Source organism: Raphanus sativus, unplaced genomic scaffold (assembly GCF_000801105.2).
Source record: "Raphanus sativus cultivar WK10039 unplaced genomic scaffold, ASM80110v3 Scaffold1058, whole genome shotgun sequence".
Lineage (NCBI taxonomy): Eukaryota > Viridiplantae > Streptophyta > Magnoliopsida > Brassicales > Brassicaceae > Raphanus > Raphanus sativus.
In genome coordinates this window covers 1-26,036 of record NW_026616372.1, presented here as the reverse complement: position 1 = coordinate 26,036, position 26,036 = coordinate 1, and the positions used below count along the sequence as shown (strand labels likewise).

Here is a 26,036-nt window from a genome sequence, read left to right as displayed (position 1 = left end):
ACTGTCTTTTTCACCTCTCAGAGAATCCTCCTTCATCTCCTTGTTTATGTTCAAATCTCTTACAGTTTTACTTGAAGCTACATCCATGGAAGCTGGCACCATCTGACGACACTCTACGTGATTCTTGCTGCTATACAAACTAGAAGTAGCAGAATCAGAGCTGCTGAAATCGAACCAGGTGTATGGGATCTCTTCATTGTGAATTCTCTTTTTGATCTGTTTTTTTTATCTCCGAGCTGTTAGGCTCTTCTGTTCCTTGAGACTGCAACTGAGAAAACTGTTTTTTTGAGTTTAAAAGAAGGGGAGAGACTGAAACACTTGTAGGTTTTATTGTTCTAAGTTACTTTTTTGGATCTAATCACGTGCTCTAGTTTGACTCCTGTGCTCATAATTTTCACTTTTTCGCAACTGTGTTTCATGAAGGGTATATGTGAATGAGATGACTTGATCATCTTACTTGCACACCAGATGAGGATCATGTGATAGGGCACGTGGTTACTGGTACAGTTTCTAGTAGTATTAGTTTAAGTCCATGAGAAGAAAGTCTGCTGGGTTAACAGCTCATGTCGTTTATAATAATCATCAACGGTTTTACATTATTTTTTTTTAATTATTGTTACAAGATTTGAAAAGAGTAGGAAAGAAACATAAAAGACCAAATGAATTTTGTCTATACGAACCCCTTGCTAGTTCTGTTGTGTCGATTTATGGTAAAGCTCATTGTAGTCCTAGTGTTTTGCAAGAACTTCCCAGTTCATTGCTCCTTTTTAGCTTCAGAGCTATGCTCTGGTGAAGATTAGAAAGCACTATAGGACTCTTGTGTTGATGTTTAAGTAAAGCAAAAAGCTCTGAGTTTCAAATTCCCTTGGATTGGAATAGATAAATGATATACTTTGGATAACAAAGAAATGTGTCAAACACACAAAGCCAGTGAACAAGCAGAGACCACTACACAGTTTTTGACATCTTCATGCAATCTTTTCATTCGGCTACTACTATCTAATAACAACCTTCAAGGATCAACAGAAGAAGAAGAAGCAGCAGCAGCATTGGAGTTACTATTACTACAAGAGACTCTCTTGTCTCTGCTCAGAAAACCTCCTTAAAGACCTCAACCTGGTTGTCATTGGAGACTTTGGCTCTTCCTCTTCAGCAATAAACCTCATTGATGATGATGATGACGACGGCACATTTTGACTTCTAGTTGCAGAATCATTGATATCAAGAACAAGAGCATCATGACTCTGAGAAGCAGCATTATTACCATTACCCTCTTCTTGTTGAGACCCAACATTGGTGTTTCTGGTACTAACCTGATCTTGGCGACCCCATACCAAGACATTGGTGGGGAAGTCCGAAGACGAAGTTGAAATTTGAGACAAAGCATCTGATGATGATACATTCTCAGGAACTTGTTCAATAATCCCCTTTGAGCTAGCTTGGTCAGTGCCAAGAACAGCGTTTCTGCAGATGGGACAAGTTGAATGAGACTGAAACCACATGTCAATACACTCAACATGGAAGCTGTGTTTACACTCTGGAAGCAGCCTAGCTTTGTCTCCTTTGACGAGCTCAGACAAGCAGATAGCACACTCCAAACCTTCTTTGCAAGTGTCTTGTCTGAAAAAGACAACAGGCAACGAGCTGAGCTCGAAAGGGGTAAGCCCTCCAGTGTTGGGTAAAGCGTCTTGCTGCCCGGGGCGAAGATAAAACGACGTCGCTGGCGGCGAGTGAGTACCACCGGTGGAGCAATGGATGATGGTTCGTCTTCTTCTTGCTCTTGTTGCTGCAGCTGCTGCTGGAGGTGATCTATTCGCCACCAGTAGAGCTTGGCGTAGAGGTGGAGGATAAGGACGAAGAGAACCGCCATGAACAGAACAATGACTGCTGTGAGAATGATCTTGCTTGTGACCTCTTCCGTTGTTAAGTCTCCGAACAATGAGCTATGAGCAGATCCATCACCGTCCATTGATGACAACAGTGAGTGTTCTCTAATGAACCCAGAAGCTGAAACTGCTCTTTTGTTTGAAAAGGATGGAGCCTTATGTGAAATTAGAGGGTTTTGTCGGAAAAAGGATGGAGCTTTGTTGTGAAATTAGCAAAGTGCAGAACAAGAAAAGGTCTCTGTTTCAAGGAGTGAAGGTAGTGAAGAAGAAGAAGAAGGGAATGATAAGAGAGAAGCAATGAAGGAGATGACATCGAGGAGTGGGGCCAAGTAACTCTTCCCTATAAAAACCTCTCCACTCCAACCACGTTGATTCTTTCTTAATTCTTTTCTTCTCCTTTAACTTGTTTTTGTTTTGTCTTAATCCTCTCCATTAACGAAAATAATACTAATTATTTTTTTACTGCGGAAAATATGATTTTTAACAAGGGTCAATTTGCTCTATATTCATAGCAAGCAGAAAAATCAAAGAAGTAACCATGCATGACTTTTATAGGGAAGTGTGTCTGTTTACCACAAAAGTGGACAAGAATCTCTTTTTACGCGCGTGATCGTCTGTTTGACGCATTGTGCACAATTAACTAACTATACTATACTATACTATACTATTTTTAAAATAGTATAGAAAACAAATTGATACCAATACTATAAAAAAGATTATATATTTGGTTAGTTTACACTTATATTTCTATTATTCGATTTTACAATAGAATGTAACACATTAACATAATATATAACAATGTTACTTATTTCTATGTTTGGAAATGGTTTCGGAAAATCTCCTATAGGCTCCCTTGATCTTATATATCCCTTTCTATAATTTTATTTTTGATCAAAACCCAAAATCCCAAATCAAATCCTCCCTCCTCTTCAAAACTATACCCTAACCCCCCCCCCCAAATGGATTAGTGAACCCATGGGCAAGTATTTAACTTCTGCACCTTTCAAATTTGGAAAATCGAATAACTCTAAACCCTGAAACCTAAATCCAAACCATATATCCTAAACCATATACTCAAACCATAAACCCAAAAGAGGAAGATTTCCGATTTGTGAAGAAGCTAGTGGCATTGTCAATAAATTTGAGGGATTAGTAAAAAACCACCATAAGAAATAGAGGAGAAGATGAAACATACTATACTACAATCATTAATTAGTATAGTCGTCCAATGTAAGAGGATACACCATTAGCAAAGGGATGATGGAGGTGATGAAGTAGGGGGAAAAATACCACATGAATTGGAGAAAAAGAAGAGAGAGTGGGAATAGGTGATGAAACAATGATTGGCGACATTGCTGAAAGACAAGACATAGAAATTATGTAACAGTACACATCGTTGTGTACTATTCTATATTTATCAAATAGTATAGTTCGACGTAGTGTATACAGTTCATTTTCTACACTAGCTCTAAACCCAAACCCTAAACCCAAACCATATAGCCTAAACCAAAACCCTAAGCCTAAACCCAAACCATAATCCAAACCATATACCCTAAACCCAAACCATATACCCTAAACCCCAATCCTAAACCCAACAATGTATCCAAACCATATATCCTAAACCCTAAACCTAAACCATAAACCCTAAACCCTAAACCCAAAGGAGGAGGATTTCCGATTTGTGATGAAACTAATGGCATTGTCAATAAATTTGAGGGATTAGTAAAAAACCACAATAAGAAGTAGAGGAGAAGATGAGACATACTATACTATAATCATTAAATAGTAGAGTCGAGCAGTGTAAGAAGATACACCATTAGCAAAGGGATGATGGAGGTGTAGTCGGAGTTGATGAAGTAGGAGAAAAAAATACCCAGAAGAATTAGAGAAAAAGAAGAAACGGTGGAAAGAGGTAAGGAAACAATGATTGGCGGCATTACTGGAAGACAAGACATATAGATGATGTAACAGTACACATCGTGGTGTACTATTCTATATTTATTAAATAGTATAGTTCGACGAAGTGTATACTGTTCATCTTCTCCACTAGCTCTACGCATCCTCTGGTTCTTAATCCCATATATATTGGATAGTAGTAAAATTGTAAACCCAAACAAAGATATGAAGAAAAAATCAAACACTTGGTCGATATAATAATTATACGTCGTGTAACGTACGGTTTCATAAACTTGTAAATAATCATTGAATAAAAGAAAAAAAAAACAAAGATCAAGTGAGAGTGAGAATGAACAGGAATAAAGTGTAATTTTTGTCATTATACATATTATATAAAGAATATCGTAGCACTCCGTTCACTATGGTTACCGCCTCAATTCTAATTGTACTATAGTCATGCGTCCAAATTTCCCTTTTAACAATGCATTTATTTAAAAAAATTACTCTCTATGTTCCTAATTATAAGATATTTTAGGTAAACCATGTTTATTAAAAAATTACTTTTTATCTAAAAAATATTATTAAATTATAAATTATAAATTATCTTACCATTACAAAATATAATTATTAAATTTGATTGATTATATAATTTTTGATAAATAAAGTTACATAAAAAATATGAGAACATCTTACATATTAGAAAAAAAATTATTCTAAACATTTTATATTTAGAAAAAGAGAGAGTAAAAATGTTTAAACTAGTAAGTAAATAAACTTAACGAAAATGCAGGATTTTTTTATTTGTTAATCTTTGAGTAATAATACCGATGTTGCAAACAAACTTTACCAGTGGAAAATTTGCATTGACCCTCTTCAAAATTACTCTAAGCAGGGCAGCGGCTCAGCGATCTCTAAGTCCTCGAAATCTGATCTCCCGTCAGACTCATCTGATGTGGAATCCTCTGAATCTGAGCTGGAAGAAGGAGAGTTCTCGGTTCATGAGGATGATTTTGAGGTTGTGCGGAATAAAAAGAAATTTGCAGGTCTGTTGAAGTCGGGCCAGAAAGGAAACAGGGGCAGGAGCCCCAAAACCAATTTTTAATATATGGCGACAGACATTTTTTGTTGGAATGTACGCGGTCTAAATAACTATTCCCACCGCAGCGGATTACGTAAATGGTCTAGGATCAACTCACCTCTTTTTGGCGGAATTCTTGAGACTCATGTGAAGCATCTCAAGATGAATAAATTTGTCTCTCAGCTCTTTCCGGGTTGGTCTGCTGAAGGAAACTACAGTTTTTCTCCCCTCGGAAAGATATGGCTTGTGTGGCATCCCTCTATTCTAGTTACTATCCTATCTAAATCTCTTCAGATGATAACAGCGGAGGTCACTTGGCCTACTTCGCCTCAGTCTACGTTTATTATTTCTGCAGTCTACGCCTCTAACGATCCGGCACAGCGTCAACTTCTTTGGAGCGAAATCTCAGCTCTTGGATCTTCTTTTGGCATCAGCTCAAAGCCTTGGCTCATCATTGGAGACTTCAACCAAATCCGAGATCCCTCAGAACATTCTCTAACTCCTTCTCTTAATAGTGATAAAAAGATTAGAGATTTCAATCAGTGTCTATTAGATGCTAATGTGGATGATCTTAATTTCAGGGGAACCACTTTTACTTGGTGGAACAAGAGGAAGCTAGCTCCCCTTGCAAAGAAGTTGGATCGGAGTTTGGTTAATGATGAATGGTACTCCATCTTCCCTTCCTGCGTGGCGTTTGTAGGCAAACCAGACTTCTCTGATCACGCGGTTATCACAATATCTTTACAGCCGGATCAGGCCAGGACAAAGAAGCCTTTCAGATTCTACAATTTCCTGATTCAAAACCCGGGTTTTCAAGCGATGGTCTGTGTTAGCTGGTTTTCTGCAAACGTAACAGGCTCTGCAATGTTCAGGCTCTCCCGGAAACTGAAACTCTTGAAAAAAGACATCAGAGACTTTAGCAAGCTGAACTACTCCGGTATCGAAAAGCGGACTGCACAGGCTCACGAAAAGCTTCTGCAGGCGCAAACAGCAATGTTGTCTCTCCCTTCCACTGTTAACGCCACAACTGAGCTACAGGCCCTTAAGGAATGGGAGGAGCTTTCTGCAGCGGAGACATCCTTTTTCTTCCAACGATCACACGTCAACTGGCTTGCTTGTGGAGATGGTAACTCCAGAATCTTCCATCGGTATGCTTCTACTCGCCAGGCCATGAACCACATACATTTCTTGCTTTCTGATACGGGGGAAAGGGTGGATTCTCAAGAAGGCATTCAAAAATTATGTGATAATTATTTCTCGGATCTCCTTGGAAGCCCGGTCTCGCCTCAGTTGTTCGTTCAAAGTGATCTAGACCTGCTATACGATGTCAGATGCTCCACCGATCAGCGCCTCAGATTTGAGAAAAGGTTCACACCCGAGGAGATAAAAGAGGCATTCTTCACACTGCCTAAAAATAAATCTGGTGGACCGGACGGTTACTCGGCTGAGTTTTTCACTGCAGCGTGGCCTATCATCGGCCCAGAAGTTACTGAAGCGATCTTAGAATTTTTCAGTTCTGGAAAATTACTAAAGCAGTGGAACTCAGCGAACCTTGTCTTAATCCCCAAGAAGCTGAATGCCTCCTTGACGACAGACTTCAGACCTATATCCTGTCTTAACACGGTGTATAAGGTAATTGCGAAGCTACTGGCCTCAAGGCTTAAGGACATTCTGCCATCTATGATCTCCAAAGCACAGTCGGCCTTCCTTCCAGGTCGTCTCCTTGCAGAAAATGTCCTACTGGCCACTGATCTGGTTGATGGATATAACTCGCAGGCCACATCTCTGAGAGGTATGTTGAAGGTTGACTTGAGGAAAGCGTTTGACAGTGTGCGTTGGGACTTTATCATTGCGGCTCTGAGGGCTTTGGCAATTCCTGAGAGCTATATCACCCTGGTCTCGGAATGTCTTACAACCGCTTCCTTCTCGATTTCAGTTAACGGGACAACCGGGGGTTTCTTTAACAGCACCAAAGGGATCAGACAAGGTGACCCGCTTTCACCCTATCTCTTCGTACTAGCCATGGAGTGTCTCTCTCGCCTCCTGCTTTCTCGGTTTGAAAATGAATCCGTTGGATACCACCCAAGAACCTGCGACCTGAAAATCACGCATCTCATGTTCGCAGACGATGTCATGGTGTTCTTCGATGGATCAAGCAACAGTCTTCATGGGATCTCTGAGTGTCTAGATGATTTTGCCTCATGGTCAGGCCTACTGATCAACGCGACCAAGACTGAGCTCTTTACGGCGGGTCTTGACCAAAGTGAAACACAAGCCATTGCGAGCTACGGTTTCCCTCCTGGTCAGCTCCCCATTAGATACCTCGGTCTGCCCCTCATGAGCAGGAAACTGAAAATTTCAGAGTACGCTCCGCTGATGACAAAACTCACAGCCACATTCCAATCTTGGTCAGTGAAGATACTCTCTTTTGCTGGAAGACTGCAATTATTAAAAACTGTCATCTTCGGAATCGTCTCGTTTTGGCTATCAGCCTTCATTCTTCCTAAAGGCTGTATCAAAGGGATTGAATCTCTGTGCTCTCGGTTCCTTTGGTCTGGTGACATAGAAAAAAAAGGCATAGCAAAAATTGCATGGCAGACAGTTTGTCTCCCCAAAGACGAGGGTGGACTGGGCCTTAGAAATCTCACGGTTTGGAACCAAGTGCTGTGTTTAAAATTCATATGGAGACTTTTGTCTAAAGCTCACTCGCTGTGGGTTGATTGGCACTGGAGCACTCATCTCAATAACACCTCCTTTTGGGAACTTCAGGCCTCGGCAGCGGACTCTTGGACTTGGAAAAAGCTCATGGATCTCCGTCCTCTGGCCTCACAATTCTGCAAAACCAGGCTGGGAAATGGACTAACAGCAAGGTTCTGGTTTGATTCTTGGACTCCCTTTGGCCAGCTGATAACTTATATAGGGAGTGGGGGTCCTAGAGCACTTAGGATAAGGTCATCAGCGGTGGTAGATGATGCTATTATCGATGCTCATTGGTCTCTTCCTCATCCTAGATCACAAAAGGAAGTTGATCTCCATACTTATCTCACCACTATCTCTTTGCCATTACATGTTCATGTGAGTGATGAGTATGAATGGATTGCTGGTAATATTGCTTCTACTGTTTTCAGGTCGTCCAGCACTTGGGAGGTCATGCGCCCGAGAGGAGAAACACAGGACTGGTGCGATGTGGTATGGTTCAAAGGCGCCATCCCCAAGCACTCTTTCACCATGTGGATCGCGAACTACGACAGGCTACCGACGAGATCTAGACTGGCTTCGTGGGGGATGCAAATCTCTCCACTTTGTCCTCTATGCTCGGCATTTGATGAAACAAGGGACCATCTGTTGTTATCTTGTGATTACAGTAGAGACATTTGGAGGCTGGTTATGTGGAAATGCAGACCCCCGCATACGATGCCTCTCAACTGGGCCGAACTTCTTTCCTGGATCCGATCCTCGACGTCACGGCGACTTACTCTGCTTCGGAAAATAGCAGTTCACACTACTATCTTTCACATTTGGAAGCAACGGAACAATCTGATTCATAACCAGATTTCTCTCTCTTCTGCAATGGTGTTCCATGGTATTGATAAAGAGATAAAAAACATTATCTCTGCAAGGAGAACCAGGAAGCCTTTTAGCTCTCTCATGATCATGTGGCTGAGATAGTTTCTGGTTGTTTAGTTCATCATTGTCCCATCTTGTTTTTTATTTTCTTTTTGCCAAGATGGTACAGATTTTAGACCTTTTTGTAAGCTCTATGTTCATTTATATGATATTTACAGTTTAGCAAAAAAATTACTCTAAGCGATAGTTGGACGGTTGTTCTAGACCTAACGAGGTACCGAAATTTGCTAATGTGAACTGTTGTAAATATTTGTTTGTATTTATATGGTTGTACCAATCACTATATTGCCTTTCTTGGAGGGGACTACTCCGTATATGTTTTTTTTCTTTGGTATCTCCACAATATTAGTAATATAGTTCTACAAATGCAGCTTCTGGATGATGTTTAATTAAATGTTGTTACTACCAATAAATTTTCTCAAAGAATATGGAGTGCATTATAAACTAAAATGATGGTGTGTGTCGACTGGTTTACACATCTTTTTAACACTATTTAGTCTTTCCACGATATCGATAATCCTCCACTACTTTACTCCCTAACATGCGTTAATTTTTTTGAATAAACAAGCAAAGTAAGTCAAATGTAATAGATGACAATAGGACATCCGCTAACTTTAAATAACTTACATAACTAAAATCATATTGTATCTACATATTTGAACAATTGAGCTAGTGAAGATCCTTTAATGCTTTCAGATCAAAGGAAGTGGAAAACAATCCTCCTGCTCGAGTCCTACGTTTAAGGATCTTGTCTTTTCACGAAGTGGAACCTTAAAGTCATTTGCAGCTTCAGGCACTCTTAAATATATCTATAGAAAAAAAATGTTTGAAAGAATCATTCTTTAAGAGGTTAAAAAGGTTAAGATATTAATATATCTAAGTATCTAACCAGCCCACGTCTGAATATTTATTGGTATTTAAATCTTAATAACACTGATAAATTTGTGTCAGATTTAGATTATTTAACTTAGTATATAATCCGAAAACTGTCTTTCAGTCGGTTGAACCTCGAGTCATATCATAATCAAAGTTTCAACCTACAACACAGCCTGATTTCAAAGCAATATCCCAAGTCCTCTACTCAAATGATCATTACTCGAAATTAATATTAAGAAACTGTAACATTAATTTTGTCTTAAAAGTCAAAAGATGATGGTTACTAGGCAAAATGATGATAGAAGAATTATGACCTCCTTCACCCTCTCCTTCCCATATATAATAACATATCCTTTTCTTTAAATCATTCTCCCTAGATTTCTATGGATTTCACATTAGTCTTATATTTATACTTATTAGGCAAATTCATATCTCTTCAAATATTGGGATAGTGTTACTTTTGGTTACAAGAACGTGTCATAAATCAAAATGAATCTTTACCACGAGAATCGTTGATCCATTCCATCATTCATGTCGCATTTTTTAACAAATCATTTATGTTCTACGAAGATGATTGTTTGGCCTTTAGACTGAGACATTTACAGGCTTTGTTAAAATCGCAAATGAGGGAAGAGGCGTTGGATTGGGCATTAACTAGTTTACTGTATGCGCCGGATCATGTTATGGCCCAAATGGTTCTAATTGAATTAACGGGTCGGGTCCTACAATGATCCATCTTTTTCAAAGGTCAATTTACACTCAAAAAGGGTCTGACTGGTTGTCTCCTATTTTTCTTTGTTGTCTCTTTTTAGAGTAATCACTATATATGGTTAATTTTGCTTTGACTTTACTCAAACATCTCATGATTTGTTTTAGGCATACCAACTCAAACAGAATCTCTACTAAACCATTTTGAATTTTGATCAGTTATTATTTTGAATGGTTTAGTTTCTAGATATGATTCTGCTATTAGTTTTTACTTCTTTTTTTTTGCTTTGGATTTTTTTCTCAAAACCTAAATAACACAGTATAGCTTTGGTTTTGTTTTTGCTAATAAAAATAGTTAAAAAATTGAGAAAAGTTTACTGCTAAAATTTAGTGCAAATTGAGTATAATATTTACCAGTATGGTTAACAGTTAACACCAACTCTGTATTCAGATTTAATAATATCAAGATAATAAAGTTCTAGTTACGTCAAAAAAGATAAATATAGCACACATATAAAGGCTTTCTTCTAAATTACCACACCGAGCTTAAAATCTCCGGAAAACGTCCCAGCTCCTAAAAAGGTATTTTCTTTAAAATTTGATTGAATGATTAAACGTTTCTTTGTAAAAAACATATCGAAAGACTACAGCCGTTAAAAGGCCATAGTCTAATACACACATAAATATTATATGCATTTATATTCTAAAAGGCCAAGTGGTTAGATTTTGTTCTTTTCGCATGATCTTACCGGTCCAACTCAGCATACATATGTTATGTCTTTACACGATCAATATAGAAGATTAGCAATACTCCAGATTTGTATGTGTATAATTCTTATATATATGCATGGAATTAAAAAACTATTTTGTATAAAGTCAAACGTTTTCTCTCCCTTGATTAATGAGAATTCACGAGGAGAGCACATAACTCGGGTCGTCCGAAATTATGTATAACATAATGATATTCATACATGTAGTACCAAAACAAAGTTTATGTTAATACCGTTTGACTAATATTTTCTGTCTATTTACTCAAGAACTTCAAGTAGCACTTCTTTAAATATTTGCAAATGGTTCGAGAAAGTCTGTAAAAGGTGACGTAATATATTATATTCTACTACTAAATAGCTGTATCTGGAGCAGGGTAAAAGGATAATAGATGTTACAAAAGGACAATATAAGCCAGGACATGTTATCTTTCAGTGGAATTTTAAGCAGAAAAATGGAATATCCTAATCCAACTCGTCGATTTGAACTGTAAATTAAGAAGAGAAGAAAGAGAAGAAAAATAAAATTTTGGATGAGTTCTTTCCAAGACAGAAACATATAAGCTGATGTGCTGTGGCTGTGCTCTGAAATGGCTACCATCTCTAACCAAGAAAATAACCAAAAGCAGGTTATAAATAAAAGACATTAGCTATCCCTAACTCGATCGTGAGCTGAGAAAACGACAAGCTTGATTAAACCTGGATTTGAGGTACTTGAATATATAAATAACAAATTGCTCGGGATTGAGAATAAGTTATTAGAGATTCGCTATATGACTTAACCTAGAATATTTCAGTGGAAAACAATAGCTGAGATGAAACAGCTTTTTCTTATTTACATGAAAGATTAGATCCGCTTATACCGAAAGGCTAATAATACTAATATGTTATCGTTTAAGGCTAATAATTAGGAATAATAATATGTTATCGCTGTGTAAAGTCACACAACAGTTTATTCTCAATCTGAGCCACAGGTTTCCACTGAATAGATAACTATTCTTATAGGATGCCTTTCGAATTATCTTATATAAAATATGTTATTCCAATTAAAAGAAAAACAAATTCACTCCATCATTACTTACTGTTACTAAACACTAATTAAAAGTATCACACGTATTAATCATTATAGATTTTTTTAATTAGACTCCATAACATTTTTTTTGTTTCTACTACGCACACAAACATAAGTTGTTTTTTTTAACACTGACTAATATAGCAACTTGAATTTCGTTTCTTTTCAGTTTAGATTTTAATTTACTATTGCACTGTTCGTTTTCCAGTTTGGGATGATACTTTATAGTACAATAATCCGAAAAGTGGAAGACCCTTGATAAGTTTAATACCATATTGTTTAAATTAACTTGTCAGCCTATCATATACGCCCTTCGGCCATTAGTAAATTAAGAGAAAAAACAACAACGCATGAACAGCTTCGAGGATTTTAATAACCACAAAAAAATAAAAGTCAAACAAAATAAATAGTATCCCTTTCTAAAAAAACGTATCATTTGATCATCTTCTTTATCTACCTTTCGTTCTTTATGACCACTATCTAATGTTAAATGTGGCTTACACTTGGCGCAATAAAAGAAAGAATAAAGAAAAAGAGGAAAATACAAAAGATGATTATAAAAATAAAATATTAAATTGAAGATATATAAAAAAGTTGTGTAACACCACCACTACGAGCCACTACTAACCAAGCCGCCCCAAAAGGTAAACGCCCCTTTTATACAAAAAAGAATTATCATACTATTCCTCACCATTTTTTTTTCTTATTCACTTTTGTTAATCTTATTTTATTTCACATCATAATGTTTGTGCTCATGATGATTATAATATCATCGCATTCAATTTTCATGATCAACATCATAGCACGCACGCACGCACCTACATCTCCAAAAACATGAAATGACCGACCCAACTTCCTTCATGTTTTTTTTTCTTTCATGATCAATAGTTAAAACGCATACAGAAGAAACTATTTCAAACCATAAATAAATGACAGCATAACCAGACAAATCACATATCAATATTGGTTTTCATAAAAATAAACAAATAAACATGAGTTTTTAGCGTTGACTTTAATAACTACATAGGTATTCATAGGGTTGTATTTAAGGTTTCATTAGGTAGAATAACAAAAAAAAAATACTTCTATTACAAGAGGAATAATAAAAAGATAGAAACAAAAGACAATACCCACAGGCCACAAGCACACTCAGGATAACATGATAAAATAAAATAAAGGCAAGTAAAGTTACTTTGGGTGTGACAAGAAGTTTTCTTCTGTTTGGTCTGACTATTCTCTTTGGTCAACGATGGTATTGAGAGCCATTTACAAGTTTCAGACACACAAACCCAGATTGGATAATGATGTCTTTTGCTTCTTTTCCCTCTCTTTCGTCTTTTTCTTCTTCTTCTTCCTCAAGCTTACTCAAATCTTTCTAACCTTCTTCTCTTGTTCTCGCCATGATTGACGAGAAGATGAGATCTACTAAATCCATTTGTCTCCTTGTGAGACCAGTACCCATGTTTCTCTCCCTCCTTATTTACGTTATTTCCATCTCTGTCTTCCTCCTTACAGTATCAGAAGCTGTCTGTAATCTCCAAGATAGAGATTCTCTCCTTTTGTTCTCCACCAACGTATCATCTCAAGTCTCTCCTTTGCATTGGAACTCATCCACTGATTGTTGCTCCTGGGAAGGAATCTCTTGCGATGATTCTCAAGAAAATCGAGTCACTTCGATTCTTTTGCCCTCTAGAGGACTCTCAGGCAATCTCCCGTCCTCTGTTTTGGATCTCCCTCGTCTCTCTCGTCTCGACCTTTCTCATAACCGTCTCTCTGGTCCTCTCCCACAAGGCTTCTTCTCTGTTCTTGATCAGCTCACGGTTCTTGATCTTAGTTACAACATCTTCAACGGTGAGTTACCACTCGAAGCCAATGGAAGCAGCAGAAACTTTCCAATCCAGACCTTTAATCTCTCCAGCAATCTTCTTCAAGGCCAAATCTTAAGCGGTTCTGTTTTCCTACAAGGTGCTTTTAATCTCACCACTTTCAACGTCAGCAACAACAGCTTCACCGGTCCAATCCCTTCCTTCATGTGCACCACTTCACCGCAGCTCACCAAACTGGACTTCTCTTATAACAAATTCTCGGGCGATATCTCTGGAGGGTTAGGCAGATGTCTGAGGCTAAATTCTCTTCGAGCAGGCTTCAACAATCTATCTGGTGAAATCCCAAAAGAAGTTTACAATCTTTCTGAGCTCGAGGAACTCTCTTTACCAGTCAACCATCTTTCAGGGAGGATCGATGATGGGATTACTCGTCTCACTAAACTGACACTGCTTGAGCTTTACTTCAATCACCTCCAAGGAGATATACCAAAGGATATTGGTAGACTAATCAATCTGCGCAGCCTCAGGCTCCATATCAATAACCTCACAGGTTCTGTTCCAGTTTCTCTCGCCAACTGCACCAAACTCGAGAAGTTGAATCTAAGGGTTAACCGGCTGGGAGGAACCTTATCGGTAGACTTTTCCAGGTTTCAGAGCCTCAGCATTCTGGACCTCGGAAACAATAGCTTCACCGGTGACTTCCCCTCTACGGTTTACTCCTGCAGAAACATGACGGCGATGAGGTTTGCAGGCAACAAGTTAACTGGACAGATATCTCCACAAGTACTGGAACTGAAGTCTCTGTCGTTCTTTACATTCTCAGACAATAACATGACGAACATCACAGGTGCTCTCAGTATTCTGCAAGGCTGCAAGAATCTGTCTACTCTCATCATTGCAAAGAACTTTTATGACGAAACAATACCAAGCAACGAGGATTTTCTTGCGTCAGGTGCATTTCCAAAGCTCCAAATCTTTGGTACCGGTGGATCTAGATTGAGAGGTGAAATACCAGCTTGGCTGATCAAGCTCAAGAGCGTAGAGCTTATGGACCTGTCACAAAATCGATTCGTGGGGTCGATTCCTGGTTGGCTAGGAACTCTTCCAAACCTTTTTTACTTGGATCTATCTTATAACCTTCTTACAGGAGAGCTTCCCAAGGAACTGTTTCAGCTGAGAGCACTCATGTCTCAAAAGGTATACGATGCAACAGAGAGGACCTATCTAGAGCTACCTGTTTTTGTAACGCCCAATAATATCACCAGCAATCAGCAATACAATCAGCTTTCCAGCATCCCACCTGCGATATACATCAGAAGGAATAACCTGACCGGGAGTATACCGGTCGAGGCCGGACAGCTAAAGGTTCTCTTGCACCTCGAGCTTTGGGGTAATAAGTTTTCAGGTAGCATCCCAGATGAATTGTCAAACCTCACAAGCTTAGAGAGGCTGGACCTGTCCAACAACAATCTATCTGGTAGAATCCCTTGGTCGCTCACAGGACTCCATTTCATGTCATACTTCAATGTTGCAAACAATACTCTCAGTGGGCCGATACCTACAGGGAGTCAGTTCGACACTTTCCCAAAATCATATTTTGAAGGAAACCCTTTGCTGTGTGGCGGCGTACTGCAAGTCTCCTGCACGGTTGCACCTCAGCCATATACAAACAACCAAAAGGTGAACACAACGGTTGTTTTGGGGCTTGTCATTGGGATCTTTTTCGGCATCAGTTTGATTCTGGTGATGCTGGCTTTGTGGGTGATGTCCAAGAGGAGAGTAAACCCAGGAGACACTGAGAACGCCGAAATGGAGATAAATTCTAATGCCTCGTATTCCGAAGTTCCTCCAGGTTCAGAGAAAGACATAAGCCTCGTCCTGCTGTTTGGAAACAGTAGATATGAGGTTAAAGACCTGACCATATTTGAGCTCCTGAAAGCTACCAACAACTTCAGTCAAGCTAATATCATCGGCTGCGGAGGGTTTGGTCTTGTCTATAAGGCTGTCTTGGACAATGGGACGAAACTTGCGGTTAAGAAACTCACCGGAGACTATGGTCTGATGGAGAAAGAGTTCAAGGCAGAGGTAGAAGTTCTGTCAAGAGCCAAACATGAAAACCTGGTCGCTCTACAAGGCTACTGCGTCCATGATAGTGCCCGGATACTTATCTACTCGTTCATGGAAAACGGAAGCCTTGATTATTGGCTTCATGAGAATCCAGACGGTCCAGCTCAACTGGATTGGCCTAAAAGACTTCACATTATGAGAGGAGCAAGCTGCGGACTAGCATACATGCACCAGATATGCGAACCGCACATAGTACACCGAGACATCAAGTCTAGCAACATCCTTCTGGACGGAAGTTTCAAGGCCTACCTCGCAGACTTCGGCTTGTCAAGACTCATCCTTCCATACCGCACCCACGTTACAACAGAGCTTGTGGGCACACTGGGTTACATCCCCCCGGAGTATGGACAAGCATGGGTAGCCACTCTGAGAGGCGACGTGTACAGTTTCGGCGTCGTGATGCTGGAGCTTCTCACGGGGAAAAGACCAATGGAAGTATTCAGACCAAAGATGACGAGAGAAATAGTGGCGTGGGTGCATCAGATGAGGAGGGAAGAGAAACCAGAGGAGGTGTTTGATCCGTTGCTGAGAGAGAGTGGTGGTCACGAAAGAGAGATGCTTCGTGTGCTTGACATAGCCTGCATGTGTGTGAACCAAAACCCAATGAAGAGACCAGTCATACAGCAAGTTGTGGACTGGCTTAACGATGTTGACGCGGGGAACACAAACCAAAGTAACAGAGAAGAAACCGAAGAAGAAGAGACGAAGTAACTTATGTGTGCCTTTTTTTTTATACATTCTGCATTAAGTAAATATACACTTCATTTTTTTTTTCTCTTTGGGTGGGGGGAGGGGTCTTGTCAAGTGCAAATGTTAAACCATCATTTCCATGTAAATTAAAAGTTTTGATGGTCATAGAAGCTGCTTTGATGATGTAAAAAAAACTTGGGAAAGTATGAACCTTTTGTGGCTTTTCCAAGACGAGTTCTTTACACAACCAATCACAGAATTTCAAAACCAATTCTCTTGAATCAAAATGGGTTTCACAGGAACTCTACCTAGACCAATCATTTCTCTCAGAATACGATTGAAAAATCGAAGTGGGGTTTCTGACCGCATTTGAACGAACAGTTGGTGTGCATAGTTACCGAAGAGTGATCGAGCAAAAACAAAAATCAAAGGCGAGAGAGAGAGAGAGAGAGAAATGAGTAGTAAGACGCACGAGAAAGAGGAAGCAAAGTAAAAGGTGAGAAGCTGAGACATACCTAAACATCAATGGAGAGGAAGCAGAGACGACGGAGACAAAGAGAGCTTTTGCGTAAAAAGTGATGATTTGTCAAAGGTTTGGACTTTTAACGGTCTGTCTAAAGGAGCTAAAACGCCGCCGTTTTGGTGTTTATTGGGAGATGCTGCGTTAATAACCAACCTCCATTGAAAATGGAAATTAGTATTTTTTATATTTGAGGCCATAACTTCTCTTCTTTATTTATTTTTGTCGGCAAACTTATCTTTTTCTTTTTTCAAAAATATTACTTTGTAACTTTGACAACAGTAGCCCAGAAGACCAATACGTTTTTTTGTGGCATCTCTTGAATAACCTCATGATACAGAGGGAGATGATAAGCTATAAAACCAAAAGATCTAATTGGTTTATTAAGAATAACAAGAAACCCTCTTTATGCTATCTGTCTTCTTGATTTTGATAAAATATTGCCTGCCGATCTTGATAAAATATTGCCTGCCGAAGAATGTGTCTTCCATGTCGGTGGAACATTTATGATTGTGATAAGAAAATCTCCAACAAAACGTTTTTAAGTCTTTATCAAAAAAACGTTATTAAGTCACTTGTGAAGCAAGAAAGCAAGCACGCTAGCCCAAACCCTGACCCACGTTGAAGGGAAAAGGCCCACAAGAGATAGCTAGAGGTGTTATGCACGTTGAGTGGAAGGGGACAGCTGCCCCCAGTAAAAAAGTTATTCAAATCTATACTATTAAAGTAAAATATCTAATAGATTTTTGCCTCTGCTTTTTCAAGTTATTTACAGCCAAATGCCATTGCTATATTTTTTTTAATGAAAATCGTAAATAACCAGACTAATCAGAAACCTTTGATTATTATAGCCCGTTATAGCCCAACATACATATTAAGGCCCGCTGCAGTCTACCCTTTTCGTTTTAAAATCCACTGAGCAATGATTGTTCAGCCCATCAAATTCATCTTCATGATCAAGGTTCTATACCATGAAAACCTCCATCAAATCATGTTTTCTTTTTCTCAAACCCTATACCCTGAAATGAAAATCAAAAATAATATGAATACAACGTATTGATAAACTTATTTTGATGATTTTGTTGGTATAAAAACTCATCATTCATGAAATTGAGATAGAGACTACGTACGCATATACGTTAAATTTTAATATTTCAAATTTCAAATACTAAAATATTAAAATAAATATATTTAATCACAAGTTTTTTTTTTGGTCATCAATATTTAATCACAAGTTACTATCGTCTATTTCGTATTTTTTAAAACAATATATATTTAAAATCGATAATCTAAATTTACAGGTATTTTTAATGTATAGGTTTGGATACCAAATCTATTATAACTATAATTTTTTAAATCATCCCTTATTTTTCGTTATCAATTTAAAAAGATTAACATACTCCTAAATTTCGGCAAGTATTAATAGTATAGATATTCCCTATATGATTTGCCAATTTAAAAGGTGGAAGATATTATTTACCTACAATCATGGTGGAAATAAATGTACAACCAATTTTACAAAAAAATAAGATACGCCTGTAACTTAATCACTTGCAAAGGCTACATTCACGGTTCAAAAAAATATATCTATAATCTAGATTGCATGTTACTTACTCACATAATATTACTGGTGACAAATTGGTAACTGCATTTAATACTATTAACTATAAAAATCTCGCAAAATATTTTGAGTACCCAACCAGTTTTCGAAATACCTAATCTAATCTTCCTACTACTTCTTCCTATTATAAATACTGACGACTCTTCCTACTCAAACTCATTCCGTCAAACCAAAAATATGGCTTCTAAATCGAAAATCAACATATCGAATGCTGCTACTGAAGAAATCACCGCCATCAGCGCCTTGAAGCCAAGGAACACCAATAAGATTGTTCATGTCAAGGTTCTACATTCGTGAGAACAAAACATTAATCAAGTGGAGAACTATGGAATTCGTCTTCGCTGATGAGAATGTAAGCAATCCTAACTTTTTCAAAAATGTCTTGATTTGTTTACTTTTTTTTAAAAGAAAATCTATCTATAATCTAGCGGTTTATTCCCCTAACAACCAGTTTCAGTTCGAAACCTAAGTTACTACAATTTTAAGCTTTTAAAGTTGACTTACTTAGGTTTGTATTTCTTTGCAGCCATGTCTTTGTCCCATGTCCTTCAAATGTATAAAGCTTCTGTCTCTAAACTTTTAATTGCTCGACCTGTACTACTTTTGGTAGGGGTGGGCACTTTAACCGATATCCGAAGTGGCACCCGAACCCGACCCGAAAAACCCGAACCGAAATCCGAACCGAAGTAGTAAAATACCCGAACGGGTATTAAGTTAGGAGAGATTGGATATCCGAACCCGAACGGGTAATACCCGAATCCGAATGGATATCCGAAAATAACCGAACATGTGTATACTTACCCTTATATTTCTAGTTTACATCTCTCATTTTATTTAAAATATTTATATTGATGTTAGACATACTTTAAAATCATATAGTATATATATAATTATGGAGAAAATAATTTGATATTCATTTGAAATGCATGTTAAACTTTTTATTTCATATATTAACCAAAGTTACATCCAAAGTTTAAAAACAATAGCCAAATTAATATTTTTATTTTGGAAATGTTATCTCCAAATCTATTAATCATTCAATCTATAAAAAGAAAAAAAAAATCAGTTAAGTAAAATCTATATTTTTAAATATAAAAAACTTTAAAAAAGAAAATTTTATTTTTATTTCTTTTAAAATCTAAATATCCGAACCCGATCCGAAATAACCGAACCCGAACTAAAAATACCCGAACCCGATCCGAAGTTCAGAAATACCCGAACGGATATTATACTCCTATACCGAAATACCCGAAAATCCGAAATACCCGATCCGAACCCGAACGGGTACCCGAACGCCCACCCCTAACTTTTGGTATCACCATGATCTCCCTTTTCGTGATGGTAAATGTTTACTTCCAACGTATTTATCCGGATCCAAATTTATCCCTGCTGTCAAATGTAAAATTCAAACATATATTAATAAACTAATAATGCTATTTCTCTATGAAGTATGATTTATATTAATGTAAAAGAAGACAAATAATCTGGAAAAAACTTATCTTTTATTTTAAAATCATGAATCTTCGTATTTGGAATATGAATATCTTCTCTGAAAGTTTATTATTCCTGAAAGCCAAAAAAGACTAACCTTTTTTAACAATACAGCTTAATCTTACGTGCTCTTGCCACTGTTATTTGTCTTTTGTTTCCATATTTTTTTAATCAATTTTAAAACCATTAGATTTTTATTAACTATTAGCTATGGATCAAAAAGAAATACGTGAAATCAGATTTACCATTTGTGGTCTTTCAAATCTTCTTTGGACTATGTCAAACAGAGCTGAAACTGTGAAGTTCGTCAACCATCTCAAACTCATCGTGTCTTTCACGGATGCCTTCAGATTCAACATGCAAAACAAGTAAGATTTTTTTAAAACTCTTTATCTCTGTTACAAGAAAAAGTTAGAGAAAATCACCTAAATAGATCAGAAACAGAGAAGTCCTCTGTGGATCTATCGAGTTTGGATCGTCATGAAGTTTTCTAGAAAATCTGAAAAATTCGATAGTTCTTTGATTTTCTACCGTCGATCTTAACCTCTTCAAGCAGACGCTTCCATCTTTACCACCGGAAGTACGCCGCGGCCGTTCATATCATGAGTTCCACCATCGAGACAGAAAATTCTGTTCTTTCCTTTTTTTTCTTTTTTTAAACTGAATGGTCATCGACCACACAATTTTGTCGGTTCAGATGTTTTTACTTTGGGCTATTTGGGCCGAGATTAGTATATGTTGTATTTCCATTTCTTATTTCTTTGTGAAATGTGAAATTTGGGTCCATTTCAAATATTTAGTTTGTACTAACAAACATGATTAAACATATGATTATCAGTTTTTACTTTTTTTTTAATCTATGTTTATTCATAGCTTAGTATATTAATATTAACAAATTAAAATTGTATATAAAATAACTTTACAAAAAATTCTCATCATAATAAAATTTATTGCATAGAAAATACCACTTTAAATCCTTTCACAACACCAATCCAAATTTTTTTAAACATCATAATTTACTAATAAAATAATAATAAAGAAAGATGATAATTTTTGTTAAAAAAACCATAAAGATGCTAATTTTATGTTTGCTAAAAAAATTATAAAAAATTACATTTCTCAATTAATTTCAAAATTTTATTTTACGAAATTAAGAAGGAAACAAACACGCTCTTTTTAAATCCTTTTCAAAATATATTAGTACTTTTAATAATAAAAAATCATAAAAAAACATAAACGATCAGCACAATTACAAATGTATTTTAAAGAATCTAAAGTCTCTGAAAAAATAGATTTTACAATATTTGTCTCTTTTAAATGAATTTTTAAAGTAAAAACAATCCCGCGTTTTGAAAGCGCGGATCAAAATCTAGTCATATTATTATAGGATAAAGGTTATTGTCTTCGGTAGTTTGACTAAAAATTTATTAATGCTTTTACATCCGGAAGTCTGAGGTTCAAACCTAAAAAAATACCAAATTATGTAGATTATAGTGCAGTCCAACATATATTTTTGCAGGATGGTAGAATTGTCGGTTGTAGAATCGTATTTGTAATATTCTCATCGTTGTAATAGCATAATTAATCGATAATAATGGATTCAGACGTTAAAAAAGGTTTATTGCCTCCATTTCAATTATTCTTCTTGCCCCCACTGCTTTTTTTCTTCGTTCCGTTTCTTTTTAATTAACTTGTGGACTCAAATATATTAACTTGCCTTTTTTTTATTGTGATCATTTATATTAATTCATTAATTTTATACATTAACCAATACTTGTGCATACACACTGACCCACATAAAATATTATTAGTTATCTAAAGACTTGAAATTTTTTTCCTATATTTATATAGAAAGCTTTGTAAATTTGTAAGTCTAGTCTTTCAAAGGAATATCGCTGTAATTTGTAAGTCTAGTCTTTCAAAAATTTATTAATTATTTATTTTATTCGGATCAAAAAATAAAAAAAAATTCTCAAACTCATTAATACAAGTTATCATATAATACATGTAATATTACAAATAATGGTTTATGGTAACTAATTGTAGAATTATAGAAAGAAAATATAATATGCCATAAATTTGTTTATTTTATCAATTTTTTATTTATAATCATATAAAATACTAATATAACTTTATAAAAATAAATATAATGGTTGTGCACTTTTATACAAATAACTATATTTCGATGTAATGCATTATTATTAGAACCTTTTATGTTTTTAAATTCTGCAGATGGTTTATAAATCATTTATATATATTTTGAAATTATTTAAGATCATTTTCATTCTATTTAACAAAGTCCTTTTATTAAAGTTCACATATCATTTATAAGACTTTTATTTAATTGTTATAAAGGTTTATAAATTCATATATAATACTTATAAAATGTTATAAAATCATTTGTAAATTCTCCAGTATATAGACCATTTACCTAAAAAAATATTTTTAAAGGGGTTAACCCACGAATTTTGAAAAAATTACAAAAATATGAAAATCTAGTTTTAGTGTATAGTTTCATCGACATAAGATGATGGTCAAAGAATTTAGAACCTTTGTAGTCTCCGTTTCTCTAGATAATGAAGATTTTATAATGCTAATTCCACTAATCTAGGCATTATATGAAATTTTACTAAACTAAATATTAAAAAATTAGAATGATTCCTATATACCATGAAAGATGGTTTAGAATACATTAATTCAAATGTAGAATGTGGTTTGCAATTTGTTTTTAAAAAGGGAAGAGTATAAACTTCAGTATATAGTATATAGAGCATTTATCGAAAACTCCTTATTTTATAAGGGGTTAACCCACGGATTTTGGAAAAATTTCGAAAATATGAAAATCTGGTTTTAGTGTATAGTTTCATCGAGCACTAACATAAAATGATGGTCAAAGAGTTTAGAAACTCTGTTGTCTGCGTTTCTCTAGATAATGAAGATTTTATAATGCTAATTCTACTAATCTAAGCAGTATATGAAATTTTAGTAAACTAAATATTAAAAAACTAGAATGATTCCTATATACCATTAAAGATAGTTTAGAATACATTAATTCAAATGTAGAATATGGTTTGAAAATTTTAAACAAAAGTGAAGAGCTTAAACTTCAGTATATAGAGTATTTACCGAAAATTCATTATTTTAGAAGGGGTAACCCACAGAGTTTGAAAAAATTTCAAAAATATGAAAATCTGGTTTTAGTGTATTGTTTCATTGAGAACTGACATAAGATAATGGTCAAATAGTTTATAACCTCTATTGTCTCTGTTTATTTTGCTAATGAAGATTTTATAATGCTAATGCCACTAATCAAGGCAGCATATGAAATTTTAGTAAAGTAAATATTAAAAAATTAGAATGATTACTGTATACCATGAAAGATAGTTTAGAATACATTAATTCAAATGTAGAATGTGGTTTGGAATTTTTTTTTTAAAAGTTAAGAGTATAAACTTCAGTATATAGAGAATTTACCGAAAACTCATTATTTTAGAAGGGGTTAACCCACGGATTTTGAAAAAAATTCAAAAATATGAAAATCTGGTTTTAGTGTATAGTTTCATCTAGCACTAACATAAGCTGATGGCCAAAGAGTTTATAACCTCTGCTGTCTCCGTTTCTCTAGATAATGAAGATTTTATAATGCTAATTCTACTAATCTAGGCAATATATGAAATTTTAGCAAAGTAGATATTAAAAAATTAGAATGATTCCTATATACCATGAAAGATAGTTTAGAATACATTAATTCAAATGTAGAATGTGGTTTGAAATTTTTAAACTAAAGTGAAGAGTATAAACATCAGTATATAAAGCATTTACCGAAAACTCATTATTTTAGAGGGGGTTAGGTTAACCCACGGATTTTGGAAAAATTTCAAAAATATGAAAATATGGCTTTAGCATATAGTTTCATCAAACACTAACATAAGATGATGGTCAAAGAGTTTAGAACCTCTGTTTTCTCCATTTCTCTAGATAATGAATTTTTAATAATGCTAATTCCACTAATCTAGGCAGTATATGAAATTTTATTAAACTAAATATTAAAATGTTAGAATGATTCCTATATACCATGAAAGATAGTTTAGAGTGCATTCATTCAAATGTAGAATGTGGTTTAAAAATTTTAAGCAAAAGTGAAGAGTATAAACTTTAGTATATAGAGCATTTACCGAAAACTCATTATTTTAGAAGGGGTTAACCCACAGATTTTGGAAAAATTTCAAAAATATGAAAATCTGGGTTTAGTGTATAGTTTCATCGAGCACTGACATAAGATGATGGTCAAAGAGTTTAGAACCTCTGTAGGCTCCTCTTTTCTAGATAATGAAGATTTTATAATGTTAATTCCACTAATCTAGACAGTATATGAAATTTTAGTAAAATAAATATTGAAAAATTAGAATGATTCATATATACCATGAAAGATAGTTTAGAATACATTAATTTAAATTTCTAATGTGGTTTAAAATTTTTAAACTAAAGTGAAGAGTATAAACTTCAGTATATAGAGCATTTACTGAAAACTCAATAGTTAACCTACGGATTTTGAAAAAAATTCAAAAATATGAAAATCTGGTTTTAGTGTATCATATCATCAAACACTAACATAAGATGATGGTCAAAGAGTTTAGAACCTTTATTGTCTTTGTTTCTCTAGATAATGAAGATTTTATAATGCTAATTCTATTAATTTTGGCAGTATATGAAATTTTAGTAAATTAAATATTAAAAAATAGAATGATTCCTATATACCATGAAATATAGCTTAGAATACATTAATTTAAATGTCGAATGTGGTCTGAAATTTTTAAACTAATGTGAAGAGTATAAACTTCTGTATATAGTGTATTTACCGAAAACTCATTATCTTACAAGGGGTAAACCCACAGATTTTGAAAAAGTTTCAAAAATATGAAAATCTGGTTTTAGTGTATCATATCATCGAACACTAACATAAGATGATGGTCAAAGAGTTTAAAACCTTTATTGTCTTCGTTTCTCTAGATAATGAAGATTTTATAATGCTAATTTCACTAATCTAGACAATATAATTGAAAACTTAGAACGATTCCTATATACCATAAAAGATGGTTCAGAATACATTAATTCAAATGTAGAATGTGGTTTTAAAATTTTAAACTAAAGTGAAGAGTATAAAGTTCAGTATATAGAGCATTTAACGAAAACTCAACATTTTTGAAGTTGTTAACCCACAGATTTTAGAAAAATTCAAAAATATGAAAATCAGGTTTTAGTGTATAGTTTCATCGAGCATAAATAGATGATAGTCAAAGAGTTTAGAATATTTGTTGTCTCCGTTTCTTAAGATAATGAAGATTTTATAATGCTAATTCCACTAATCTTGGCAGTATATGAAATTTTAGTAAAGTAAATATTAAAAAATTAGAAAGATTCCTATAGTCCATGAAAGATAGTTAAGAATATATTAATTCAAATGTAGAATGTGGTTTTATTTTTTTAATCTAAAGTGAAGAGTATAAACTTCAGTATATAGAGTATTTACCAAAAATTCAATATTTTTGAAGAGGTTAACCCACGGATTTTGAAAAAAAATATTCATATATATGAAAATCTGGTTTTAGTGTATAGTTTCATAAAACACTAATATAAGATGCTGGTCAAAGAGTTTAGAACCTCTATTGTCTTTGTCTCTCTAGATAATGAAGATTTTCTAATGCTAATTCCATTGATCTATGCACTATATGAAATTTTACTAAACTAAATCTTAAAAAATAAGAATGATTCCTATATACAACTAAATATAGTTTCGAATACATTAATTCAAATTTAGAATGTGGTTTCAAATTTTTAAACCAAAGTGAAG

General features: G+C 35.2%; 1 protein-coding gene, 1 long non-coding RNA gene and 1 pseudogene across 2 annotated transcripts; 1 reads left to right on the top strand and 2 right to left on the bottom strand.

The window, feature by feature from the left end:
• Positions 1-1,012: 1,012 nt before the first annotated feature.
• On the bottom strand, positions 1,013-2,308 carry LOC108827754 (RING-H2 finger protein ATL3-like; annotated as a pseudogene).
• A 10,643-nt stretch (positions 2,309-12,951) lies between these two features.
• On the top strand, positions 12,952-16,824 carry LOC108828067 (tyrosine-sulfated glycopeptide receptor 1-like). Its single transcript, XM_056998240.1, has one exon. It carries the CDS (start codon positions 13,311-13,313, stop codon positions 16,572-16,574), a length of 3,264 nt encoding a protein of 1,087 aa, XP_056854220.1. The 5' UTR covers positions 12,952-13,310; the 3' UTR covers positions 16,575-16,824.
• Positions 16,825-18,701: 1,877 nt separating this feature from the next.
• Positions 18,702-20,927, bottom strand: LOC130503608 (uncharacterized). The gene is made up of 4 exons (XR_008940877.1): positions 20,611-20,927; positions 20,431-20,529; positions 19,199-20,260; positions 18,702-18,979 (listed from the first exon to the last, which is right to left on the bottom strand). It is a non-coding gene; the product is annotated as an uncharacterized LOC130503608 (long non-coding RNA).
• Positions 20,928-26,036: the final 5,109 nt, after the last annotated feature.